The sequence below is a fragment of the Anomalospiza imberbis genome, chromosome 6 (assembly GCF_031753505.1).
Source record: "Anomalospiza imberbis isolate Cuckoo-Finch-1a 21T00152 chromosome 6, ASM3175350v1, whole genome shotgun sequence".
Lineage (NCBI taxonomy): Eukaryota > Metazoa > Chordata > Aves > Passeriformes > Viduidae > Anomalospiza > Anomalospiza imberbis.
Window position 1 is genome coordinate 21734077 of NC_089686.1, and position 20340 is coordinate 21754416.

The 20340-nt window shown below is 42.7% G+C and overlaps 2 protein-coding genes across 10 annotated transcripts in view; both read right to left on the reverse strand.

Moving 5' to 3' along the window:
• The window catches only part of SLIRP (SRA stem-loop interacting RNA binding protein), a 127590-nt gene that overhangs the window by 29157 nt on the left and 78093 nt on the right, over window positions 1-20340 (reverse strand). The window lies entirely within an intron of this gene.
• The window catches only part of ADCK1 (aarF domain containing kinase 1), an 89117-nt gene that overhangs the window by 21826 nt on the left and 46951 nt on the right, over window positions 1-20340 (reverse strand). For all 9 annotated transcript variants that reach the window (XM_068192724.1, XM_068192722.1, XM_068192720.1 and 6 more), the window contains 5 exons: window positions 18038-18196; window positions 14115-14273; window positions 10778-10894; window positions 1819-1968; window positions 1391-1588 (listed from right to left, as the gene is read on the reverse strand). In XM_068192724.1, the coding sequence (XP_068048825.1) occupies window positions 1391-1588; window positions 1819-1968; window positions 10778-10894; window positions 14115-14273; window positions 18038-18196 (783 nt within the window). The remainder of the gene's footprint in view (window positions 1-1390; window positions 1589-1818; window positions 1969-10777; window positions 10895-14114; window positions 14274-18037; window positions 18197-20340) is intronic.

Here is a 20340-nt window from a genome sequence, read left to right on the forward strand (position 1 = left end):
GCTCAGATCTTGCTGCTGATAAAATCTTTCAAATTCACCTCTAAAGTAAGGGCAAGCAGCAGCTCATTTCCTAATGCCAGGCAAATCTGCTCAGCTCTCCATTATCTGCTACAGGATTATCTAGTTTCAGCATTAATTGTGTCATGTAGGCAAAGACAACAGAGCTAGTTCCATAGATATAATTCAACTCAAGTTGAACAAAGTTCATTAGCACACACAGGGTACCATGTAGCTGCAGCTACACCTCTGGTGTAACCTTCACAAGCACATTGGGAATAAACATTGCTCACTAACTCAGATTCAATATTGGCCTTGTAGTATTGGAGTCAGTGCTTTGGCACCGCTGAATATTCTTCCGGAGCTACCAGCTCCAGAACTCACTAGATCAAGCACAAATCTATTAGATAGTCATTATTTTATTTCTGACGTGCAGAAAATTAACTCAGATAATTGAGAGAGAGGGGGTCCATTACCCAAGGTATCTGACCTATTCATTGCTACAGATAATGGCAAGCCAGTACAGCAAATTCTGCCACATCCATCAAAATGAGGGAACTTTTAGAAAATAATTTCATAGGACAATATTATAATGCTACTTAAATGAATTTCATCCGCTCTACTACAGATGTATGCAGATAAAAGCAAACCATAGGATACAACACACTTCTACTTACAGACACTCATCCATTGGCTGAATCACATCACTTTATGTTCTTCTCTAGAAACAGCACAACTGGCAGGGCTGCTACTATTCTTAAGGTGGGGTATTGTGTGTATCAGGTGTGCAAGGAGGCATGAGAAGGATCCCAGCACATGTGGATATGTAAGTGGCAATTTCCCAGATTTGTAGTGATTGAGTTGACAGGATCTGCAGTTAAGCAACCTTGACTCCAAGTTAATAGGGTTTTTGATTGGGAGGTAATTTCCAGGTTTTTTTAGGAGTTTATATCAGTGCTGATAGTGATTTACATGAATAGTGATAATGCATTATCCTTCTCATGTCTTCCCATTAAACCTTTATGTCTCCTGTACCTTATCCTAACCTCCTTGATGGTTTCCTGCACAGCTGCATTCAACAGTTTTTTAAGAAAAGGACAATCCACTAATGTTTCCCCAGCCAGAAACAGTGAATATTTAGGTATTAAAATATAATACAAAATTTAAGCAGCCCATGACAAGTGAATCTGGGAAATTAAATTCAGCCACTATAAAACATTTTGCAGAATCCAGAAAAGTCCTGGATTTTTTCAGCTATCAATGCAGAAATTGCTACAGAGCTGCCTGGGGTTGCCCAGCACTGCTGTACTATCAGTGGTGCAAGTGATTTCAACATAGAAAGGTACTGAGGAGAAGCAAGGGCACACGTTAGGGAAGGACACACAAGACCTACCTCGCTGGCAGAGACTGGTGACTGGTCAATGCCCCTGTTGACAGACTCCCAAGATCTGGCAGTCAGCATGCAGGCAAAGAGAGGATACAAATCCCCTGCCCCAAGCCGCCGGCTGTACTTCTGCACCCTCTTCATATCAGCCTTGATGAGGGCCTGCCAAAGGTGGCAGTAGTCCATGCGGAATGACTCACTCAGCACCTGGGAAGGGAAACATGATCCGCAAAAGCCCACACAGGACAGGAAACAGGGGGAGAAGTCTTCCATCCCTTACCTGTGCCCCATCCTCCATTTCAGAGTCCAAAAATATCATTAGAGCGTTATAGAAGTATTAGGAAAAACTTATTCATATGTGCTTAGAGGGGCAAGGCTGCAGCCTGATGCCCAAAGGCAGCCTCACAGGGCCCCAGAAGTCCCTCATACCTACATACCTGGTAGAGCCCATGATCCAGGAGGATAATGTGAGCCTTGCCAGAGGCTGAGCACTTCTTCACTAGCACATTGCCTGGGTGTGGGTCACAGTGCACAAAGCCATTCACAAAGATCATTTCGCTGTAGAGCTTCCCCAAGTTGCGAGAGATCTGTGAGGAGACAAGAGGTGGTCATACACTGCCACGCACAGTAGGGTGCCTGGCGGGGAGGGGAGGCAGTCTCTGTGTGGCAACCCAGGAAGCAAGGGTCTGTATATGCTCATATCCCCATGCAGAGCTCCTGCAGCTCCTCACACTGATGGAGGCACATGGTGGCTGCTGGCATCTACAGGTAGCAGGGTGGTCCAGGGCATTCAGGGAAGGATCCATGCAGGGAACACCATGAAGGTGTTTGTGGGATCACAGGTTATTTAAAGACACTTGTCTAGCATAAAAAAAAAGAGATAGTACCTGTGGGTAGGAATGGGGTTTCTGGTAATGAGGAGGAAAGTGGGACAGCAGATAGTGGCAGACAGGCATTCACAGGGAAGGCAGGGAAATTGCTGCTGGGGTGGGTGAGACTGCTTGAAGGAAGACTCAGGTGTTTCCATCCACGGATGGCAGCAGGACACGGTGGAGAAGGGATGAGGGGAGACTCAGCCAGTCAGTCTGCCCACCAGCATGAATATGGGTTTCCTCTCCCCTCCCTCCATCACACTGTCCCCCACTTTCCCTCTTCCTTTCCTCAGACCCATGCTGATCTGATTTGCAATGTCTGTGAAGATGAAGCACAGAAAAGCTGTTTAAAACATCTTGTCACTGCTGTGTCCCTCCATACTACTGCTCCTTATCACCAAGAGATGTTATTAAAGTTAAAAATCTCCTAGGAGAAAGCAAACATCCCCAGGGCATGAGATCAATCCCCTGTCATGCACTAACACAGCAGCCTTTCCCTGCCATCCCACCAGCAGCCCTCCCTGCCATCCCAAGAGGCACAGTGCTCCATAGCAGAGTGCTGAACAAGCAATTAAAATACAGTTGTTATAAATTATTCCAAGCATATCTCCAGACACACTCTGTAAGCAGCAAACTGGCAGCTGTCCCCATAAGAAGAGCTGGTAGAAGAGGTAACAGGGATAGTAATGACAGCTCATCCTGCAGAAAACCAGACAGACAAGAAAGGGCTTGCTTTCCCCAACTCTGAAATGTGGCCACCTCTGAGAAGAGCATTCACTATGAAAAGTGGCCAAGTAACTACAAATGAGGAAAAAGAACAAGAACCCTTCCTGCAGCATACCAGCAAAGACAGTGGTAGGATCAGGTGAAACCATCCTCTGTCCCTCAGGTGGGACCTGGAACCACTCTGAATCACATGAATGCTGGCCCACCCCATGATGAATCACCCACACAGACAGAACAGCACAGTCCTGTGATCTCCTGAAGTGCAGCTTCCCCAACACCATGCAGGTGTTATTTTAAGTACTGACTGAGGGGAGTGATGTTTTCCTTCTGAATCACCAGCAGAGATCACCAGAGCCATGAAGTGACTCTTACAAGTCTCCTTGATCGGCAAGCTCTAAAATTAGATAGGACCAAAGTACCAGGTGCTGTGATCTCAAATAAGAGCTGAGTAGCCCTTGCTGACAGTCCAAGGACATGCCAAATAGTCTGTTTTAAACCCATCATGTAACTCATTCACAAAGCCTCCCAGGGACCCATACACCAGAAGGAATGGATTCAGACATTATGACTGATCACAGCATCAACCCTGACACTGGTGCACACACTGGGCTAACCACACTCGGCCCTCACTGTCTCAGCTACTTGTCCTCCAAGGGCATGGAAAAACACAGAATTTTAGAAGATGAGGACTTGGGGACAATCTAGGGCCCAACGTGATGCCTCATACCCATTGAACACAAGTCCAGACAAGGGCTGGCAGCTCTGCAAACCTATTGATTGGTCATGGCTGAAGGGGTTGTGCTATCTCCATCCTTAGAGGTTTTAACAACCTGACTGGCTAACACTCTGAGTAAGCTGGTCTCACCTCATAATTGACCCTGCCTTAGAAGGAGATTTGATAGAAACCTTCCTGAGGTTCCCTTTCAAACCCAAATATCCTAGGATCCTACAAAAATGCCTCTCACCAGGTTATCCATGCCACCCTCATTAACAGCATCTTATGATATCGCTGCAAGTTCCAGATGCAAAGATGGTCCCCCCTCCTGAGTCACCATCAGCAGAAAAGCAACTAAATACATCTATGGTCATAGCCTCTTGCAGCCCGTAATGCAACACAAAAGCAGCTTGAGAGCCATCTTCCCATCCTCCCATGAAAACAGACGGGTCAGAGCTGTGCTCAGACTCACAGGCTGGGTCATGGGTAGAAGACAACGTTCACTGCAAGATCCCCATCCTCTTACTCTTCCCTGCTGTTCTTATATTTACCTATTCCCCAACATACAACCTTGAGTATCTCCAATATCTTCAACTAAACTTTATGACTTCTTTAAGACATATGAATGTATTCTTTACTATTTCATTAGCATAGAGAAGATATGTTACAGGGATTTATGATGCAAGCATATAAACAGTCTTCACTTTCAGAAAAATTTACCATGGAGCTGTGGTGCATAATAAAGTATTTTCACATAATTTTGTCTGTTGTCATAACTCTAAAATAGGATACAAAATAAATAAAGATTGAAAGCAACAATACTGTCAAATTCTAAACAAAATAGGAAGCTTTACACAGTAGGTCTTAAAGTGTAGTATGTGAATAGCGACCTATCATCATAATTCAAAGGGAGTTCACATTTCTTCATAAAGTTTAGTAAAAAAAACATGAAATGTTTAGATACATTAATTCTTCAGTACTGTGCCTTGTCACTTCAGGCCCTTATTCCACCCTTATTGAGAAGGCTGCTGGATAAATAATAACTACAGAATTCACTTTGGAAGAACACGGCTAGGTGAAATGAGAAAACAGACTTATGAAAACCTCTGCTCAGGAGAAGGGAGGAATTCAGCATGCATTTAGGCTATGTAAGACCTCAGGGTGAAGGTGCATCACAAATTAGAAAAAAGGTTGCAATGATTTACAGGAGCAAAGACCACAGTTAACACATAGGCTTTTTGTTATGACACAGAGAGGTCATCAGTCCTTTCCCTGTTTATCATCCAACAAAACAAGGTCTTCATCATTACCAGTGTCTCCCAGCATAGGTCTCCTGCACACCGTAAAAAAATAATAATCAGTCTTGGAATTCTGCATTCACTTCCAGACACCTCATTAACTCAAGAGATGCAGACTACACAGAGGGAGTTCAGAGAAAGCAAATAAACGAGCAGGATGCAGGAGGCATTTTCCTGGGATAAAGATTGAAAGAGCTGAAGATTCCAAAGTTGGCTAAGGAATGGCAGAGGAGGAACAGTCTACCAGTTAGGAGGTTTGAATAGCAAGGAAGCATAAGCACCTCTAGTTCTGTATGTGCTACAAGAAATACAACCAGGAAAAAGCAGGTGTAATCATGAATGGCATAACTTAGGCGTAACTCATAAGAACAAAAACTATGCTGATCAGCAAGCAGAGCTTAGCTTGATATATCAGGATGACATCAGGCTCTGGGTCTGGCGAGGCATGTCCTTGCCTATTGCCAGGTGTGTTATTGCCTAAAATAATTTAAATTTGCCTGTCTGTGCTGCAGCAGGAACATGATGACTACAGTCACCAAGTGAGCCTGTGGTCATACCAGTCATGGCAAATACCAACCTGCCATTGCCAAATTATATGACGTGACCATGACACCATGTCAGGCAAACCATGCTTTTTCAGCCCAATGTTTTCATTTTGAAAACAACCAGACCTGAGGAATAAACAGGTGGCTGACAAAAATCAAGCAATGGAGTGACAGATACACGTATAAGAGCTGGACTTTAGAGCAACCTAAGCACATTAAGTGCTTTTTACCTACTCAATCTGACTTTTCACTTGACATTGCTCCTTTTTTTTATTCCTTTCTACCACTTTGGTCCTCAAGGTCAGCAAGTGCTATTGCTACTCTGGTCGTCTTCTACAATGTCAGACCTCCCAGTTTGGTGTCATCAACAATCTCCTTGATACAGTTCTGTTTGTGTTGAGGTCATCACTAACCTGTTTAATGAGATCTGTTTGAAGAGCAAATTTCATTCCTTCTATGAGTTTCTTACCTACTTTGCAATTTCCCTACTAATCCCCACTTTCTCTTGTTAATGGAGTAATATCCAAAGTACCAAATATTTTAACAAGTACACCTTACTGCATTTCTGTCAACTAACTCAGAGGATCCCAAGCTGTAGCGCAGGTACCAGCAGCAATATATTTCTTCTTGTATATGTATACAGCCATAATATGTTGCTGCTATCAGTTTTGAAAGCCTAGACAACCTGTCACCCTTGACCCTCTATGCAACTCTCCCCCTCAACCAATCAGCACACCTACTGACAGAGCAATGTGACAGTAACAAAACTCTAGAAAGTTCGTCACAAGTGAGTATCTTTAAAAACACCAATACACAAGAGTTAGAAAGAAACCTCTCAGAAAACAAAGAATGAATGCAAATTTGAGTTTATGAGTATCCCTACAGTAAAAAGCACATATATTGTGCTCATGGGTAGCATGATATAATGCAATGTAACATACCAGCCTGGGTTATCTGGGGAAAGTCACTGATACTTTCCTGGACTTGTGAGCAAGCTAGAGTGGTTCTGGCTCTATGCCTCTAACGGACGTGAAGAAGAAAAGAAAAAAACACTGTGTCATGGTCCTGTAGAGATGATCTCACTGCCTGCCCCCAATAAGTCCTAGATGAAACTGCCTGATAGGGCATCATCCTTTCCCATCCCACCTCCATCTGTGACTGTCTCTTTAGATCAGGAGCAGATACTAGTCTCTGGCCTTAATTTGGCTGTAATATTTGCCAATTATTTTAAGAGATGGCGACACTAACTTCTATTGATCTCATTAAAAGTAAAGGTCGTTGTGCAGCTCATTTCTCAGGGCTCAATATTACCTCCTCCAGCCAAAATAATAGCATTGATTTTAGAACCTTAATCGAAGGTTAATTGGATTGAAGACTGTATTGGGTTTTTGCTTGCTTTCATTGTTGTTATTACAGCCATTGTCTAAGGTTTTGCTTAATCCTGCTAGAGCAATTCTGACCAATTAAACTGGTGTCAAACTAGCAAAGGGTGCAGATGGAGAATAGCCACAATTTGAAGCTTTCTCTGACTCTGCTCTGAAATGGCTTTGATCCATAGTACATTAGGGTGGCCACAAGAGATCTGATTTCACACTGTGATCCACTTGTGAGGATCAAAAGTGCTCTGTTAGGCAGTACTATTACTATGCAGCATCTATTACTATCTAGCATCACAGCGAGATGATGTCTGAAGACACTTGATGTCCTGAAGACACAGGAATACTTTTTAGGACTCCTGGAGTACACTCCTAGCATGCCCTGTGTTCTCTGCTGGGGACTCAGGAAATTATTTTAATGCTCAATGCTCCATCTTCCATGGCATGTAAGTGGGGAGAAATACTCTGATTCACCCACCCAGGGAACTGAGGGACTAACTCATCAAGTTTGCACAGATTCTCAGAAGGGCACAGCTAGAGAAGACTAGTCATTGTTTTTTTATTGTTTCTTGCATCTCTGTCAGACCCAAAATGACCATGGGGATCATTTCCCTTGGTTTTAAATGCAGTTTTATTTCCTTGGATTTAATGTAAAGCATCTTGTTGAGTCTTAAGCAATTGATTGACATCGATGCTCAATACCAACTTTCAGTAAGAAACAGGTCTGTGTGTAATTTAACTCTTACCTTGTGTCTGTGAACAGTTCAAAAGCTGAAAATACCAGAGGTCACTACTTCTGCTTATCAGTGCCTTGTGAATTTCACTAAGCTTCAGACTAGATGAAATGTAAGAGAATCTGCAAAGAAACCTCTCCCCAGACTAACTCAGTAAGTGCAAAGAGCAAGGATAGCCATTTTCCCTAGAAACAGTGTTCTTCTCTATGCTCTGCTTCATCTAACACTTGAGTGTTATAAGCACAAATACTTGAGACATGAGAGGTTTCCACTGCTGACAAAAGGATCCCACCCCGGGAAATCCCACTTAAATTTTAGCAGCTACACAGCTATGGCTCCTGACTCTTGGCAGAAGGGTAAATCCCACACTGAAAGCGTATTTCAAGTTGCAAAGCCAACAGCTACAGGAAGGTACTGGGCTTTTTATCGAGCTAAGAGATACTGTTTCAGTGCAGAATCCATTTAGTAACAGAAAGAAAGAAAACAACACAGTAGGATGGAGTAACAGATGGCAATAATTGCACACATTAGCTCATCTTAAGTACCTTAGCTGTTTGCTTTCAATTCTCAGCTGGACAAAACACTTCTCTGACTTCTGAATCAACCATGGCTCGTGACCAGGCTCTTAGCAAGCTGAAGTACATGGCATCGTTTCCTTTCCCTGACTCAAAAGCAAATCAGACTGATCACGGGGACTCTTCACTTGGCTACCTGAGCTGGCTGGTTAGTTTGAGGCTATACAGCATATGCCATGAGCACATCTGGAAGCTCCACAGGTTCTAGAGCGCACTGATACAGCAGCCTCTGCAGAGACAGGCAGAGAACCCACACAGAGGACACAGAGAACCCATGTGGCAGACCAAAGATAATGTTAAGGTCTGTATACAAATACAAATGAATCAGGTATAATCAGAATGGATACAAAAGGAATGTTTGTGTCATTTGGGATCTTCTTTAAAAATCCATGCTCTAAGTAGCCTTGCTGCCCTTCTTTTCCTCCTGTATACAGTATGCTACAAACCCCTTGAGAGCCCCTCAGTCTAATTTTTCTTTCTTCCCTGCTCTACCCACTTCTTTCAAATATACCTTCCCAACCAAGACTGCAAATGTTATTGTGCTTTAAAGAAGAAAGAGCCCCATTTCCAGATGCCCCCTTCTTAGCCCTGCCATGTTCTTGTCTTCCCTTAAAATTCTTGCCAGGTCATTCTTGGTAACTCCCCTCTCCACACTTCCCTTTCACTGTCAATATCCCAGTTGTATGTTCCTCCTCAGCTACACTACAGTGTACAAGTACGCTTGTACATGAATAAGTAACTGTTCCACAGGCAGATATTTCAATGTTTGCACTTGTCTTTAGAAATCAAAGCCTTCTCTGATTAAATGCCATTACAATCCAGCACTTGGACGGATCCAGAGAGATTAATGTGCTTTTGGGCAGCTTTAATGATAATCCTGCTACAGACAGTATTAAGTAAATGTCAGTAACCTGGTTTGAAGGGAGCTTTCACCTCAGGGATCCTTTCCATTTAGAGGAGAGAGGCTCAGCTTGCTTTTCAAGGCTGCATTGTCACAAAAAAGAAATCCTGCTTAGTGAAGACTCCTCTTCCTCCACACCGTAAAACAAAATGGAGTAAAATGACAGAGTTATAAAATAAATATATTCAGGTGATTTATAGGGAGCTAATGCATCTCTTGAAAGCCAAGATTGCTGTCATATTATAAGCCAGGTAACAGTTTTGAAACCTGGGTTGCCACCCCCTCCTCATGCTCCTTTCAGGGTCTGCTGCCTTTTGCTCATCTCCCCACTATGCCATGCAGTCCTTTACCCAGGGCAACAACAGCAGCAGGCAATAATTAACCTAAGCAGTATTTGTCCCCATCTGCTGCACCTTGCCACAGGAGAAGACTGGGATGTGCACTGCCCCTACCTCATCTTACTGTGGCCATGATAACAGATGTCGTTTCCCATCATATGATTCTGACTGGCTCAGTATTCCCTCCTTTCTACCTTGCTTTGTTGGCAATCAGTAAAAGTTAATGATTAATTTGAGGTGGCGGGGAAAGAAAAGGAAGAAAGAAAATTCAGTCCTACCACTGAGCTCAGTAACATCCTCTACCTGATGGATGGCTGGAACTCTTTGAGGCTTATAGTTTGCAGTAGTAGAAGTCTGTTGACAACTTTTTAAAAATTACTTCTTAGCTATTATTTAGAAACTAGCTCAGACTCAGGAAAGTATGTGATTTCACAGCTGCATGGATGTATTGTGCCAAGTCATCACAAAACAACCTTCCCAAAGGCATGGATAAAAAAAATTAGCAGAAATGTTCACCCTACATTGCTCCTATCACAAGCAAAAGCCTCTGCAAGTTTGAAAAACTGAAATTAGCTGTTTCTCTACAACTGTGCTATCTCCAGCAGTCTGAGAAAATTCAAAGAAAATGCCGGGGAGCTACACTGTGCTAACTACCTCAATCTCAAAATGGATCTGCTGTCTGACATCTATGAAGAAGCCCACCTCAAAATCTAAATGTACATATTGCTCAAGAGCACTTCCATTAATGCATCAAAACAAGCCCTTCTGACTCTCAAGACTTGAGGAATATTCACTATTCTATCTGAGCATGTGGGCTAGATTTCACCTCTGTCTATAGCAGAAGTATAGGATAAACTCACTCAAAGAAACAATTCTCTCACTTTAGACCAGTTGACTTTTCCAGGTGAATGGAGCTGACCACATTTTGCTACAGACAGAACTTTTCAAATCTCTCTTAATAACAAAGTCCATGAGACAAAAATAATCAGAAATGGAATTTGTTCCTTTAGGGTAACAAACTTCCATCTTGGAACAAACCATGAGTGGCTTTAATGTAAGAGCATGGTCATCTTTTACTATGTCTCCTTGAAGATCTTCCTAGCTCTGCAGACTACAGGAAAGTGTTCCTCAAAAGGGATTATGTTCTTTTTCAAAGAGCACAAGAACAGAGATCTCTCAGACTGATTGTTCTGTTCACATCTGTGTGCACTTATACTTCTGTCCCATCCCATCCTGTCAGCCTCCATTTTGCATCAAGGTCAAAATCAATTTGGCATTGCTCAGCACGTCCAATTCAAAGATGGCTGAGAAACTACCTCATTGACGTTGATGCCATTCCTCTCCATATAGGCCCTGTCATTCACTTGTCCCCCTTCCATAAACTCCATGAGAAGGACACGCCTTGTGGAGAGCTCCCAGTAGATCCTGGGGACCTGAAACAGAAACAGGTTAGGTCAGGCAACAGCTTGGGAAAGGAAGGAGAATATATTACACAAATCCCAGAAAAGGAGTAAAAATGGAAGCAGCTGAAGTGAGGACTTGGCTTTTTTGATGAGCACAAGGGAGGTAAATCCATCTATCAGCCTCTTCCACAGGACAGCAACAATGTGTAGAAGGATAATACAATTCAACTACAGTAGGATCTGATCTCATGCAACGTTTCTGACCACACTCTACAGAATTCTGACCGCCTCCCATTCCCAGTGATGTCTGAGATACTTTTTTTACCTGCTCTGCAGCTCCTCTACCTGGGCTGATTAACTAGTACCTATTGCAAGTTTCTGAATCATCCACTCAGCTCCTTTAGACAGGAGCTGCATCTTGTTTGCTATGCACAGGGTCCACTTACACAGCTTTAAAAATTATAAGCCATCGTCATAAATTGTATCTCCGCAGTGCCCCTTGGAACATGAATGCCTTTGAGCTGACAAACCCTGCATACTTAGGCCATCTGCAATTGAACTGGGAGAAAAATCGAGTGTCACAAATAAGGGACTTGTCACAGAAACCCTGTGAGACCCTTAATTATCTTATTGCCAACAACACAGTAATGAGTGTAAAATGCCAAAGCAGTTTTCATTCAAGCTGTGGTAAATCAAGCTGAGTGAGGTACAAGAGAAGAGGTCTGGTGTCATCAAGGGAGGCAGTGACAAAAGTGTCACTCAGGCTGACTCCCCATTTTCCAGCCTCCCTCTCCAGACAAATTTCTCCCATACTGAAGTCCCTATTGTCACGAGCTATTTTGCTGAATTCCCTTTCAAAATTCCTCATGTTACTGTGCTGACCAACACTCAATCTGCCCAAATCTGTTTTTGCACATAGGTGAAGCCACACATGTGCATTTTAGCAAAGACATAATGGAGCTCTGCTCTCATTACTGTGCTCCCCATTACTGTGACAGACAATAATTTTGGATCATGCAAATAGTAAGTCAGCTGTGCAGTTCGTCTCCTCACCCCACCCTCTCCTCACCCTCCTGACTCAGCTATGGACTCAGGTCCAGCACCTTGGGGAAGAACACGAAGAGGTAAGAAGTGTTGTCCATCAACTGACCAAAACCAGGGGATGACCAGCCAGGCCACTGTAGCTCATCATAGCTCCTGAACAAGAAGCATTTGTTGCTTTTAACTATTGACAATATCCCAGTCCCTTACAAATTACCTGCTTTCCTCCTGTTCCTGTCCTAGAGAGACCACTTCTACTTTACCATGTGTGTGTCACTTTAGATTAAAGGCTCCTTTGCTGAGCAATTTCAATGTCCCTCAGTCCCATCATTCAACACCCTGGTGTACTTTGCATGCGAACCTTTCTTAGACTTTGATGCCATAGATGCACTATGAGCAAGGGAGATTCAGACACTCACAGCCTTCTCAGCTTGTCTGCATGCCCATTCTTTGCAGTTAGATTGGTGAGAAAGCCAGCTAACTCCGAAACAGTTCCTCATCCCATCTAGCTCACTGATCCCTTAGATCCCTTCTGATGACACTCAGTCTTGTCTCAGGGTTTACACAGGCAAGTCAGTGGGCTTGTAAAGTGCTATTCATGCTGTCAGAGATGCCTCTCTCAATCACAGCCAAATTCTTCAGTGATTTTTTTAATTACTCACAGATGTTTGGCTCTAATGCTTGTGTGTGGAAATAATTTATCTCTGGCTTTAAAAGCTCAAACAGGTTCACAGCACAAAATCTACTTCTCAGCTTTGTGCCATGTTTAGGAAAATTTATGATACAGAAGCCCAATTCTTCTGTTGCTTTTAGGTGATGAACACGTCTCTGAATTGGCAGGTCAGACAGGAGGATCCATTATTTAGCCATCTCAAGTCATTTGTTATTGTTACACATATTGATATCATGATAGCTCCTTATCCCAGCAAGGAGGTGATTGGCCGTCTCCATGGGGATTTACTTCACAGTATGCAACTTACAGCTGTAAAGACACGCTCTCTAAGGTGCATCACTTCTGATAAGCACCCACTCAGCAAAACCATTGGCCTCTGGCCTTCCATGTGGTGGCGTTTAGCTCTCTGTGTCTATGGGAAGGCCACTGCTGCCACTGGGCTCCAAAAGGACTGCTTCACAGCTGCATTAGGCAACATGGAATTGCATCCCTTACATGGAAGGAGCAAGGAAAAAATGGATATATCAGCCTGTGAAGCCTAACAAAAACTCACCTTATTTCAGACCTCTGTCACTGCTGTCTTGGGACTTCTGCGTAAACAGGAGTGGAGAAGCTCATTTAGAAGTGTGTATCCAGGAAGGTCCACAGGATGTGTTTTTTGCTGCCTTTTTGTATGTGCCATGGGCAGAGTCACATCAGTGACTGCAACCATGGCACTATGTGTGTTTCCAGAAAGCACACACTGGAGGCTTGTGTCTCTTGTATGTCAGTAAAAGATTTCTGAACGTGTGACTTTGAAGACGCGACTTTATGTCTTTCCAAGAATGAGATGTGTACATGTCTGGTTGTACTTGAGACATTTACCAGTGACCTAATTATGTGGCAGGGGAGGTGGGCTAAAAGTATCAGGGGGGAAGACCACATGAGTGCAATTTGGTTTTTGTATGAAGTAACATGAATGCATTAGCCATAGATGTGTATAAAGGATAAATGTCCAATTCTAGGGTAAGAATGTGTTTTTTTGCAGTAGAAAGGACTCATGTAAATATGCTTCTTCCTGAGATAGAAGATGTCCTCAATACTACTTGACATCATCAGTTTCAGTCTAGCTTTTCTGTTCTATGTCCATTTCTTGCCCTTAGTTGAGATAGAGCCCAAGGAAAGGTACCACCAGATGGCTCAGTAAAGAATGGCAAATTCACAGTCTCTGAACAAGTTCAAAAAGAAAATGAAAATGAAATTCAGAAAGAAAACTTGGGGAAAATGAGCAGCAGGCTCCAGAGACTGCTGGTCCCAAGCCACCACTCCTGACCCAACAGAGTGCATTCAGTAGGAAACAAAAGAGGAGAAAGCATGTCCTAGAGCATTTTAGTAGATGCAGTCTATATTAGTAGAGCAGTCTAGGATGAACAACACAGAGGAGCTGAACTCCATTCTTCCTCCTTACGGTTCCTCCACTTGGTGAATGAGGGGCATAAGACAGAGAAAGGGAGACTATTAATGCACATACATAGAGAGAAATATGTGTTTCCTCACCTTCAGAAAGTCAAAGTTTTTGAGCATATGAGCAACCTTCTCAGCATTTCTTCCTTCATTGAGGAAATCCAGCTCCAAGGGCAGATTCTTCTTAGCTTCTTCCACCAGCCACATGAACTCAAAATCTGGAAAAATCTGCTTCACAACCAAGAGGAGAACCTGAGAACAAGGAAACAGACAATCAGTTGCATGCTGGCTCCAAAGCCACACAGCTACACACAGATCCTGTTTTGATAGGATTATTCCATATAACTTCCAGATAAGAAAAACAAGTGCTTTTAGGGTTCCTGCAGTATCACAACACAGTGTCATGCCTTGGTCATGTAACATAAATTCTGGCCTACACTTCCACAGAGAAAGGTACATCTAGGAGTTAAATGATGGCGCACACATCAAAGGGAGGCCAGCTGGCTGCTGCCTAGAAGAGAACAAAGCTCTGGAGAAGAGACCACATGGCCAGATCTCACCAAGGGTGTTGCCCTGGAGCAATTATCTTCTGAGTCCTATAATTCTACAAGTCATTCTTTGGCTTCATTTGAACAGCTCTCAGATAATGCAGACGAGGAAGATCTAAAGCAAGATTTGTCACCTCAATGTTACTTCTTCCACTGCTGAGCACAGAAAATCCTCTAGGCAGTTCAAAGAAGACAGTGGAGTTTGGATACAGTAAGTAGGTTACAGATCTTTAAATAACACTTCTGGTGGAGCTCATAGGGCAAGTTGCTCTTGAGCATCAGGCAAAGCCATTCTCACAAGGCTGAGGAGGTATTTCCCGAGTATCATATATTCACCACATGGAATGCTCTTCTTCTTAAAGAGATTAGATATTCAGTGACAGCACCTTGAAAATCCCAGCTAAAAGTTCCTTGAAACTTAGACTGAAGCAACATTTAAGGAGTGAGTGAATCAACATTACACAACTGGATGGCATAATCAAAGCTGCATAGCAGCAAAGTATGCTTTCTGTTCATACAAAGGGATAGTTTCTCTATCAGAGCTGCAAATTTACACAAGCTGACAATTTGGACCACACCTTAAGGAAAATATTTTTTGGCTGTTTTTAACTAACTGAGTAATAAAACAAGTAAAAGAACCATTAAAATAGAATGCACTTTGCTGTCTTTACTTCACCTGTTCTGCACATTCATCTGGAAACAGAAACAGGCTTTTAAGTGTATGTTATTGCACAGTTTCCCCTTCTTGATCTCCACCACTGGGGTGGGAACTCCTGCACTGCAGAAGGAATATTTAAAGTATACACAGGAAACTGCTATCATTGAAATGTATGACAAAAATAAATGTATGAACCATCACTGCTCCTGTTCAGTTGTGTGACAACATTTGTTCTCCTCCCCATCTCAACTTCTCTTATCTAAATGTCAGTTGCAAACTCAATGTTCCTTAAAAAATGTAATCACCAGGTTCCAGACACTATTGAATTGTATTTTTTACTGTTATATCTAGAGGCATAAATCCTTTCAAATTTATGTCACCCAAATGAAACGTAACCAGTGATCTTCATGAACATGAACATAAACTTCATAGGGTCTCCAAGATTATTTCATTGGTGCCTGACGTGAAAAAATTCATGCATTTTTTTCACTTTCTTCAAATGCTCTTTTCAATCAATTTGCCAACTTGACCATCAGCAGGGACATCCTAACAATTATTTTGCCTACCCCTTTCCTGACATTTGTCTAACATATTGTCTTGAAATAATTATTGATATATAGAGAGCAGAGGTATCTCTCTCTGGGTTTATCAGATGCTGTACTGATTTTTAAAGAGTCAGCATTGATGCTATGAAACCTCAAGTGAATTTAGGAATTTTCCAGCTACCTTCTCTTGTTCAGATTCTTTCCCATCAGTCTCTAGATAAGACCATCTCCGTCAATATCTAAATTAACCTCTTTACCTAGCTGCAGTGTCCGTCTGATTCTTAAAAGACCAGAACATTAGCACGTGTGATCCGGCTTTCTATGCAGTCTACCCAAAAACTGTCCCACACAAGGATACAATGATACATGTAAGCCAAGACTCCACAAGAGAGACCTTCTAAAAACAAAACTGCATGTGTCACATTCTGAGCTACTTTCCCATACCTGTGTATATAAAACACGTGAATGGCAAACCAGACTGTCTGTACAAGAAGGACAGTACTAAACTACCAAAAGAAAAAACATTGGTATATTTTCAAGTTTCCCAGAAGTAAAAATTTAAAGCCAGAAAAGACAGGAAACATTCTAAAATAATTTGTTTAAATGTCTCTTACCAGTATAATCAGCAATCACAGCAACATGGTGTGAGGAGGTATATTCCTGTAATAATCACTATTAGAAGGGCAAATGTCCCAAGGTAAACACAGATTTTGGGTCATTCACACTGAATTCTCTTATTGCCCTGATCCCATACCCTTTCATTACCTGCTCATCCTTAATTCTTGACTGCTTTTTTTCTGCCACCTTGTTTTGGGAGGGAGAGAAGGATGTCATAAGCCTCCTGAGAAGTGCTGTGCACATGATGACTCACAGAAGTAAATTCATTGGGCAGACCACAGCAGTGAGTCCTGGAGAAGATCTGAATCAAATTCAAATCTACAGCTGGACCCAAAGCCAGTTCAAACAGTTCTGTGATCTCAAACCAGCACTGAAACAGATAGATCCTATCTTATTGGGAGATCTCTATGGAACCCAAAAGTTTCTTTTACTATGAGTTCAAATTAAATACTCAGCTTCAAACTTATGTGCCGCAGCTGGAACCAGCTGTGCTTCTATGCAGACTAGCCAGGATTGCTCAAAGCAAGGTATTTTAACTGCCTAAAGAAGCTGTAGTTACATGGTACTCTGAGAGGTTGCTGGCAGAATCTTTGATTTCTGATCTTCTGTGATGAAGAACTGTGTTACTGCATCAGCAATACCCTCCAGACACTCATAAGAACTCCTCAGCTTAAGTTTCCCCTCTTTAGTACCATGGGCCTATCTGTCTGCCAATTAACGTGCACTTAGTGTATATACAGACATATATATATATATATGTGTGTGTGTTTGTGTGTGTGTGTGCGCGCTTTATTAGGAGAGCAAAAAACTTTAGTGTTACCACTTACAGACCTAATCCTTCCCATTTCCTCCATCACAGCCCTGTCCATTTCACATTCTATACTATATCACTGGTATCTTTGTCTGTTGCAATGCAGTACAGTGTTGCAGTTTATTTCCATTTCTTTCTTTCCATGGCTAGACTTAGAAGTTTGGGAAAAGCTACAGCACTGCACTGGGAAATAAGAGTGGTACCTACCATTCAGGAGAGGAACAGGAGTTAGGCATTGAAACTTTTTTCCTAGCTAAATCCCTCATTTGTGTATTTGCCCCTGTTAGGTGACCCTCTCTATTTCAGTGTTTTTGTTTCAATCATCAATCAGTTCAGCATTAAGGAGCTGATCAAGAAACAAAACTGAATCATAGCAACCTCATCCACTGTTGAATCCACACTAGAATTTAATTGGAAAACATGCTAATCATGAACAATGATTTTCCTTGACCACACAGGCCTGACTACAAGAGATCAGATAATGGTCCCTTGAGACCAGTTAATGGGCACACAGGCTGAAAAGAGACTTCAGGACTCACTCTCTATTTCTTAAGTCTTATATGGACTTACTATAACGTCTTTCATCTTTACTTGTCTTCTCCTTCTGCCCTCCTTCCCTCTTACCCTGTTGTTCAGTCTCTCTGTCCATACAATCACCAGCACTACAATCCTCACCAATTTTCTGTATTAATCCTGAAAGACAGCACTGATCTCTGTGGAGGTTTCAAAGCCACAGGTTGGTGTTGTTATACCTGCTTACACCACAGATTAACATGATTCCCATACACTTCAATGGCAATTATTCTGTAATAATTGAACTCTACATGTAATTTTACCTCCATGAGCAAAATATCCTTGGAGCTCTGAGCTTGGACCTTGGGGTGCTGGATTTTCACTGCCACCGTTCTTCCATCCTGCAGCACTGCTTTGTGTACCTGGGCTAGTGATGCTGCTCCCAAGGGAGTGTCCTCAAAACTCATAAAGAGCTCTTTTATCTGCCAAGAGAAGAGAAAAAGGCATCAGCTGGGGTAACAGAGGCCATTCTCAGGAAAGCCCTGCCCACAGGCCAGAGAGTTCATGTGCCAAAGCTGGGCAGACTCAGCCCTTTCATCCTTCTTCTGTCCCCTCTCTTAGCTTTGTCATTGTTTGGCCTCTGAGTGAAGCCTGGCAAACACACAAGTGCCCCGGAGATACTCCACTTATGGAAACCTGTGACAGAGTCCCAGCAGCACGCTTCATCTTGGACTTGTAGTGGCCAGGCAGTGTGTGAGAGACTTCTTCAGGCTGTCCTGCAAATGGCTTGAAGCAATTATGATCAGCATCCCGGATGCAGGAGCCAACAGCTGTTCCTTTGCATGTATTTCTTTTGCAGATATTTAATGCCACCCACCATCACCCCTGAAAACTGAGAGTGCATATTCCTGTGCATTACAGGAGCAGCAAGCTTACTTGGTGAAAGCCAGCACATGACTGGGAGCAGTGGTTAAGGGCTGCATTCAGGGCAGGGGGACAAAAATTGCTGTTTCAACCTTGACAGCTTGGCCTGAAATCATGTTTAATGTGATGGATTTTGTCACACCTTCCATAAAAGTAACCAGTGCTCTCAGCTCAAAAGAAACACCAATCAGGGATAGCAAAGCACTTGGCAAGCAGGAGAGGAAATTACTAGAAGCTCTGGCTGAGAAATTCAGGACTGGACTACAAGGAAAGTTGCAGATGAAGTAGATTTACCAGGAGCAGGTCCAGGAAGCAAAATCCAAGGTAGACATGGGTGAGGCAATGGGAGAGGGCAAAGACCCACCTCCCCTGCATAATGTAGCACTCTTGCTAGAGATACTCTTGGCAGCACCGGGCAGCACTCCTGGCTGCCTGGAGGCTCTGCAAACACTACAACCATGGTAATGCGATTTCAGCCTAGCCGATGAGCCAGGGCCCCCCACACAGTCAGTCAGCTCACAGGAAGGGCCAACACAGATGTGTGGCTTCAGGCATAGTGCATGTAATGTTAGTTGAAGATTTTTGTCCTGCTCTGTAGGGCAAGGTGAACATAAGCTCTGAGGTTTCCAGAAGTCAGCAAAGGGAACCTGTCCTACCCTTCTCGCAGGCTCAACTGATTTCAAGTGAGCAGTTGAGAAGCCTGTAATTTATGCAGTAACAAAAAAGAAAGAATGTCAGTGCATTTTCATAACCTGCTTTTTAAAAGGTAATTAAAGATGGGAGCTGCAGCAACCCAGCAATTAAACATGAATAAAGACCTTCTAAGCAAAGTCTTCATGTAAAGCCTTAAACGAATACTCTTTTTGCTGAAAAGGAAGAAAAATACTACAAGGAGCAGCCTGTTCCCTCCTGCAGCTGCCAAGAAATTAGCCCCCTCCCACACCACCCCACCCCTTCTCTTCTAGCCCCTTCCACAGAAAACTATTGCTAGCAACAAACTACAGCATTTGCAGTAATTAGATACCAACACAGACTCAGCTGCCTCCAGTAATTCACTAGGAAGGTGCATTTTATTTATTTAATTAATTCTCTTTGGTCCTGGCGGCAAAATCAATTAAGTAAAACAACTGCATTTAAAAACAACTAGTTATGTGGTTTTTAATTACAGCAGGTCCATAATTCAAACCTATTGACACTTGTGTCTCAAGAGAAAATGTGTTCAAGACACAGGGACTTTTACCTTTGTGTGAAGTTTATGTATTGCCTGAAGAGAGGATCTGTTAAGGGTAAAGATTTAAGGTGGCCAAGAGCCTGCTGGGCTTTAAGATCCCATAACGAAGAAAAAAATGCAGAGAACCGGCCACATGAGGTCAAGCTGGGATTTTCTTCAACTTTTTCACTACCCTACATCCTTGTATCAGAGGGATGTACCCTTTACAAAGTGGTTACTAGTCTAACTGTCATAAGGTGAGTAACATCCCCCAAAGGTTAAAGCACAGAATTGAGAGTTCACTGGCTTGAATCCAGTAAGGTACATTTATATTAAGATCATATATAAATTGGATAAAATTCCATCTGCTCTGGATCTGAAAACCTCTTAATTGCCTACACTGTCAATCCTGCCATTTTCACAAGAACTGAATGCATGCAAGGGGAAAAAAAAAGCTGCACATGTTCCCTCTGGCAGGAATAATATATACCT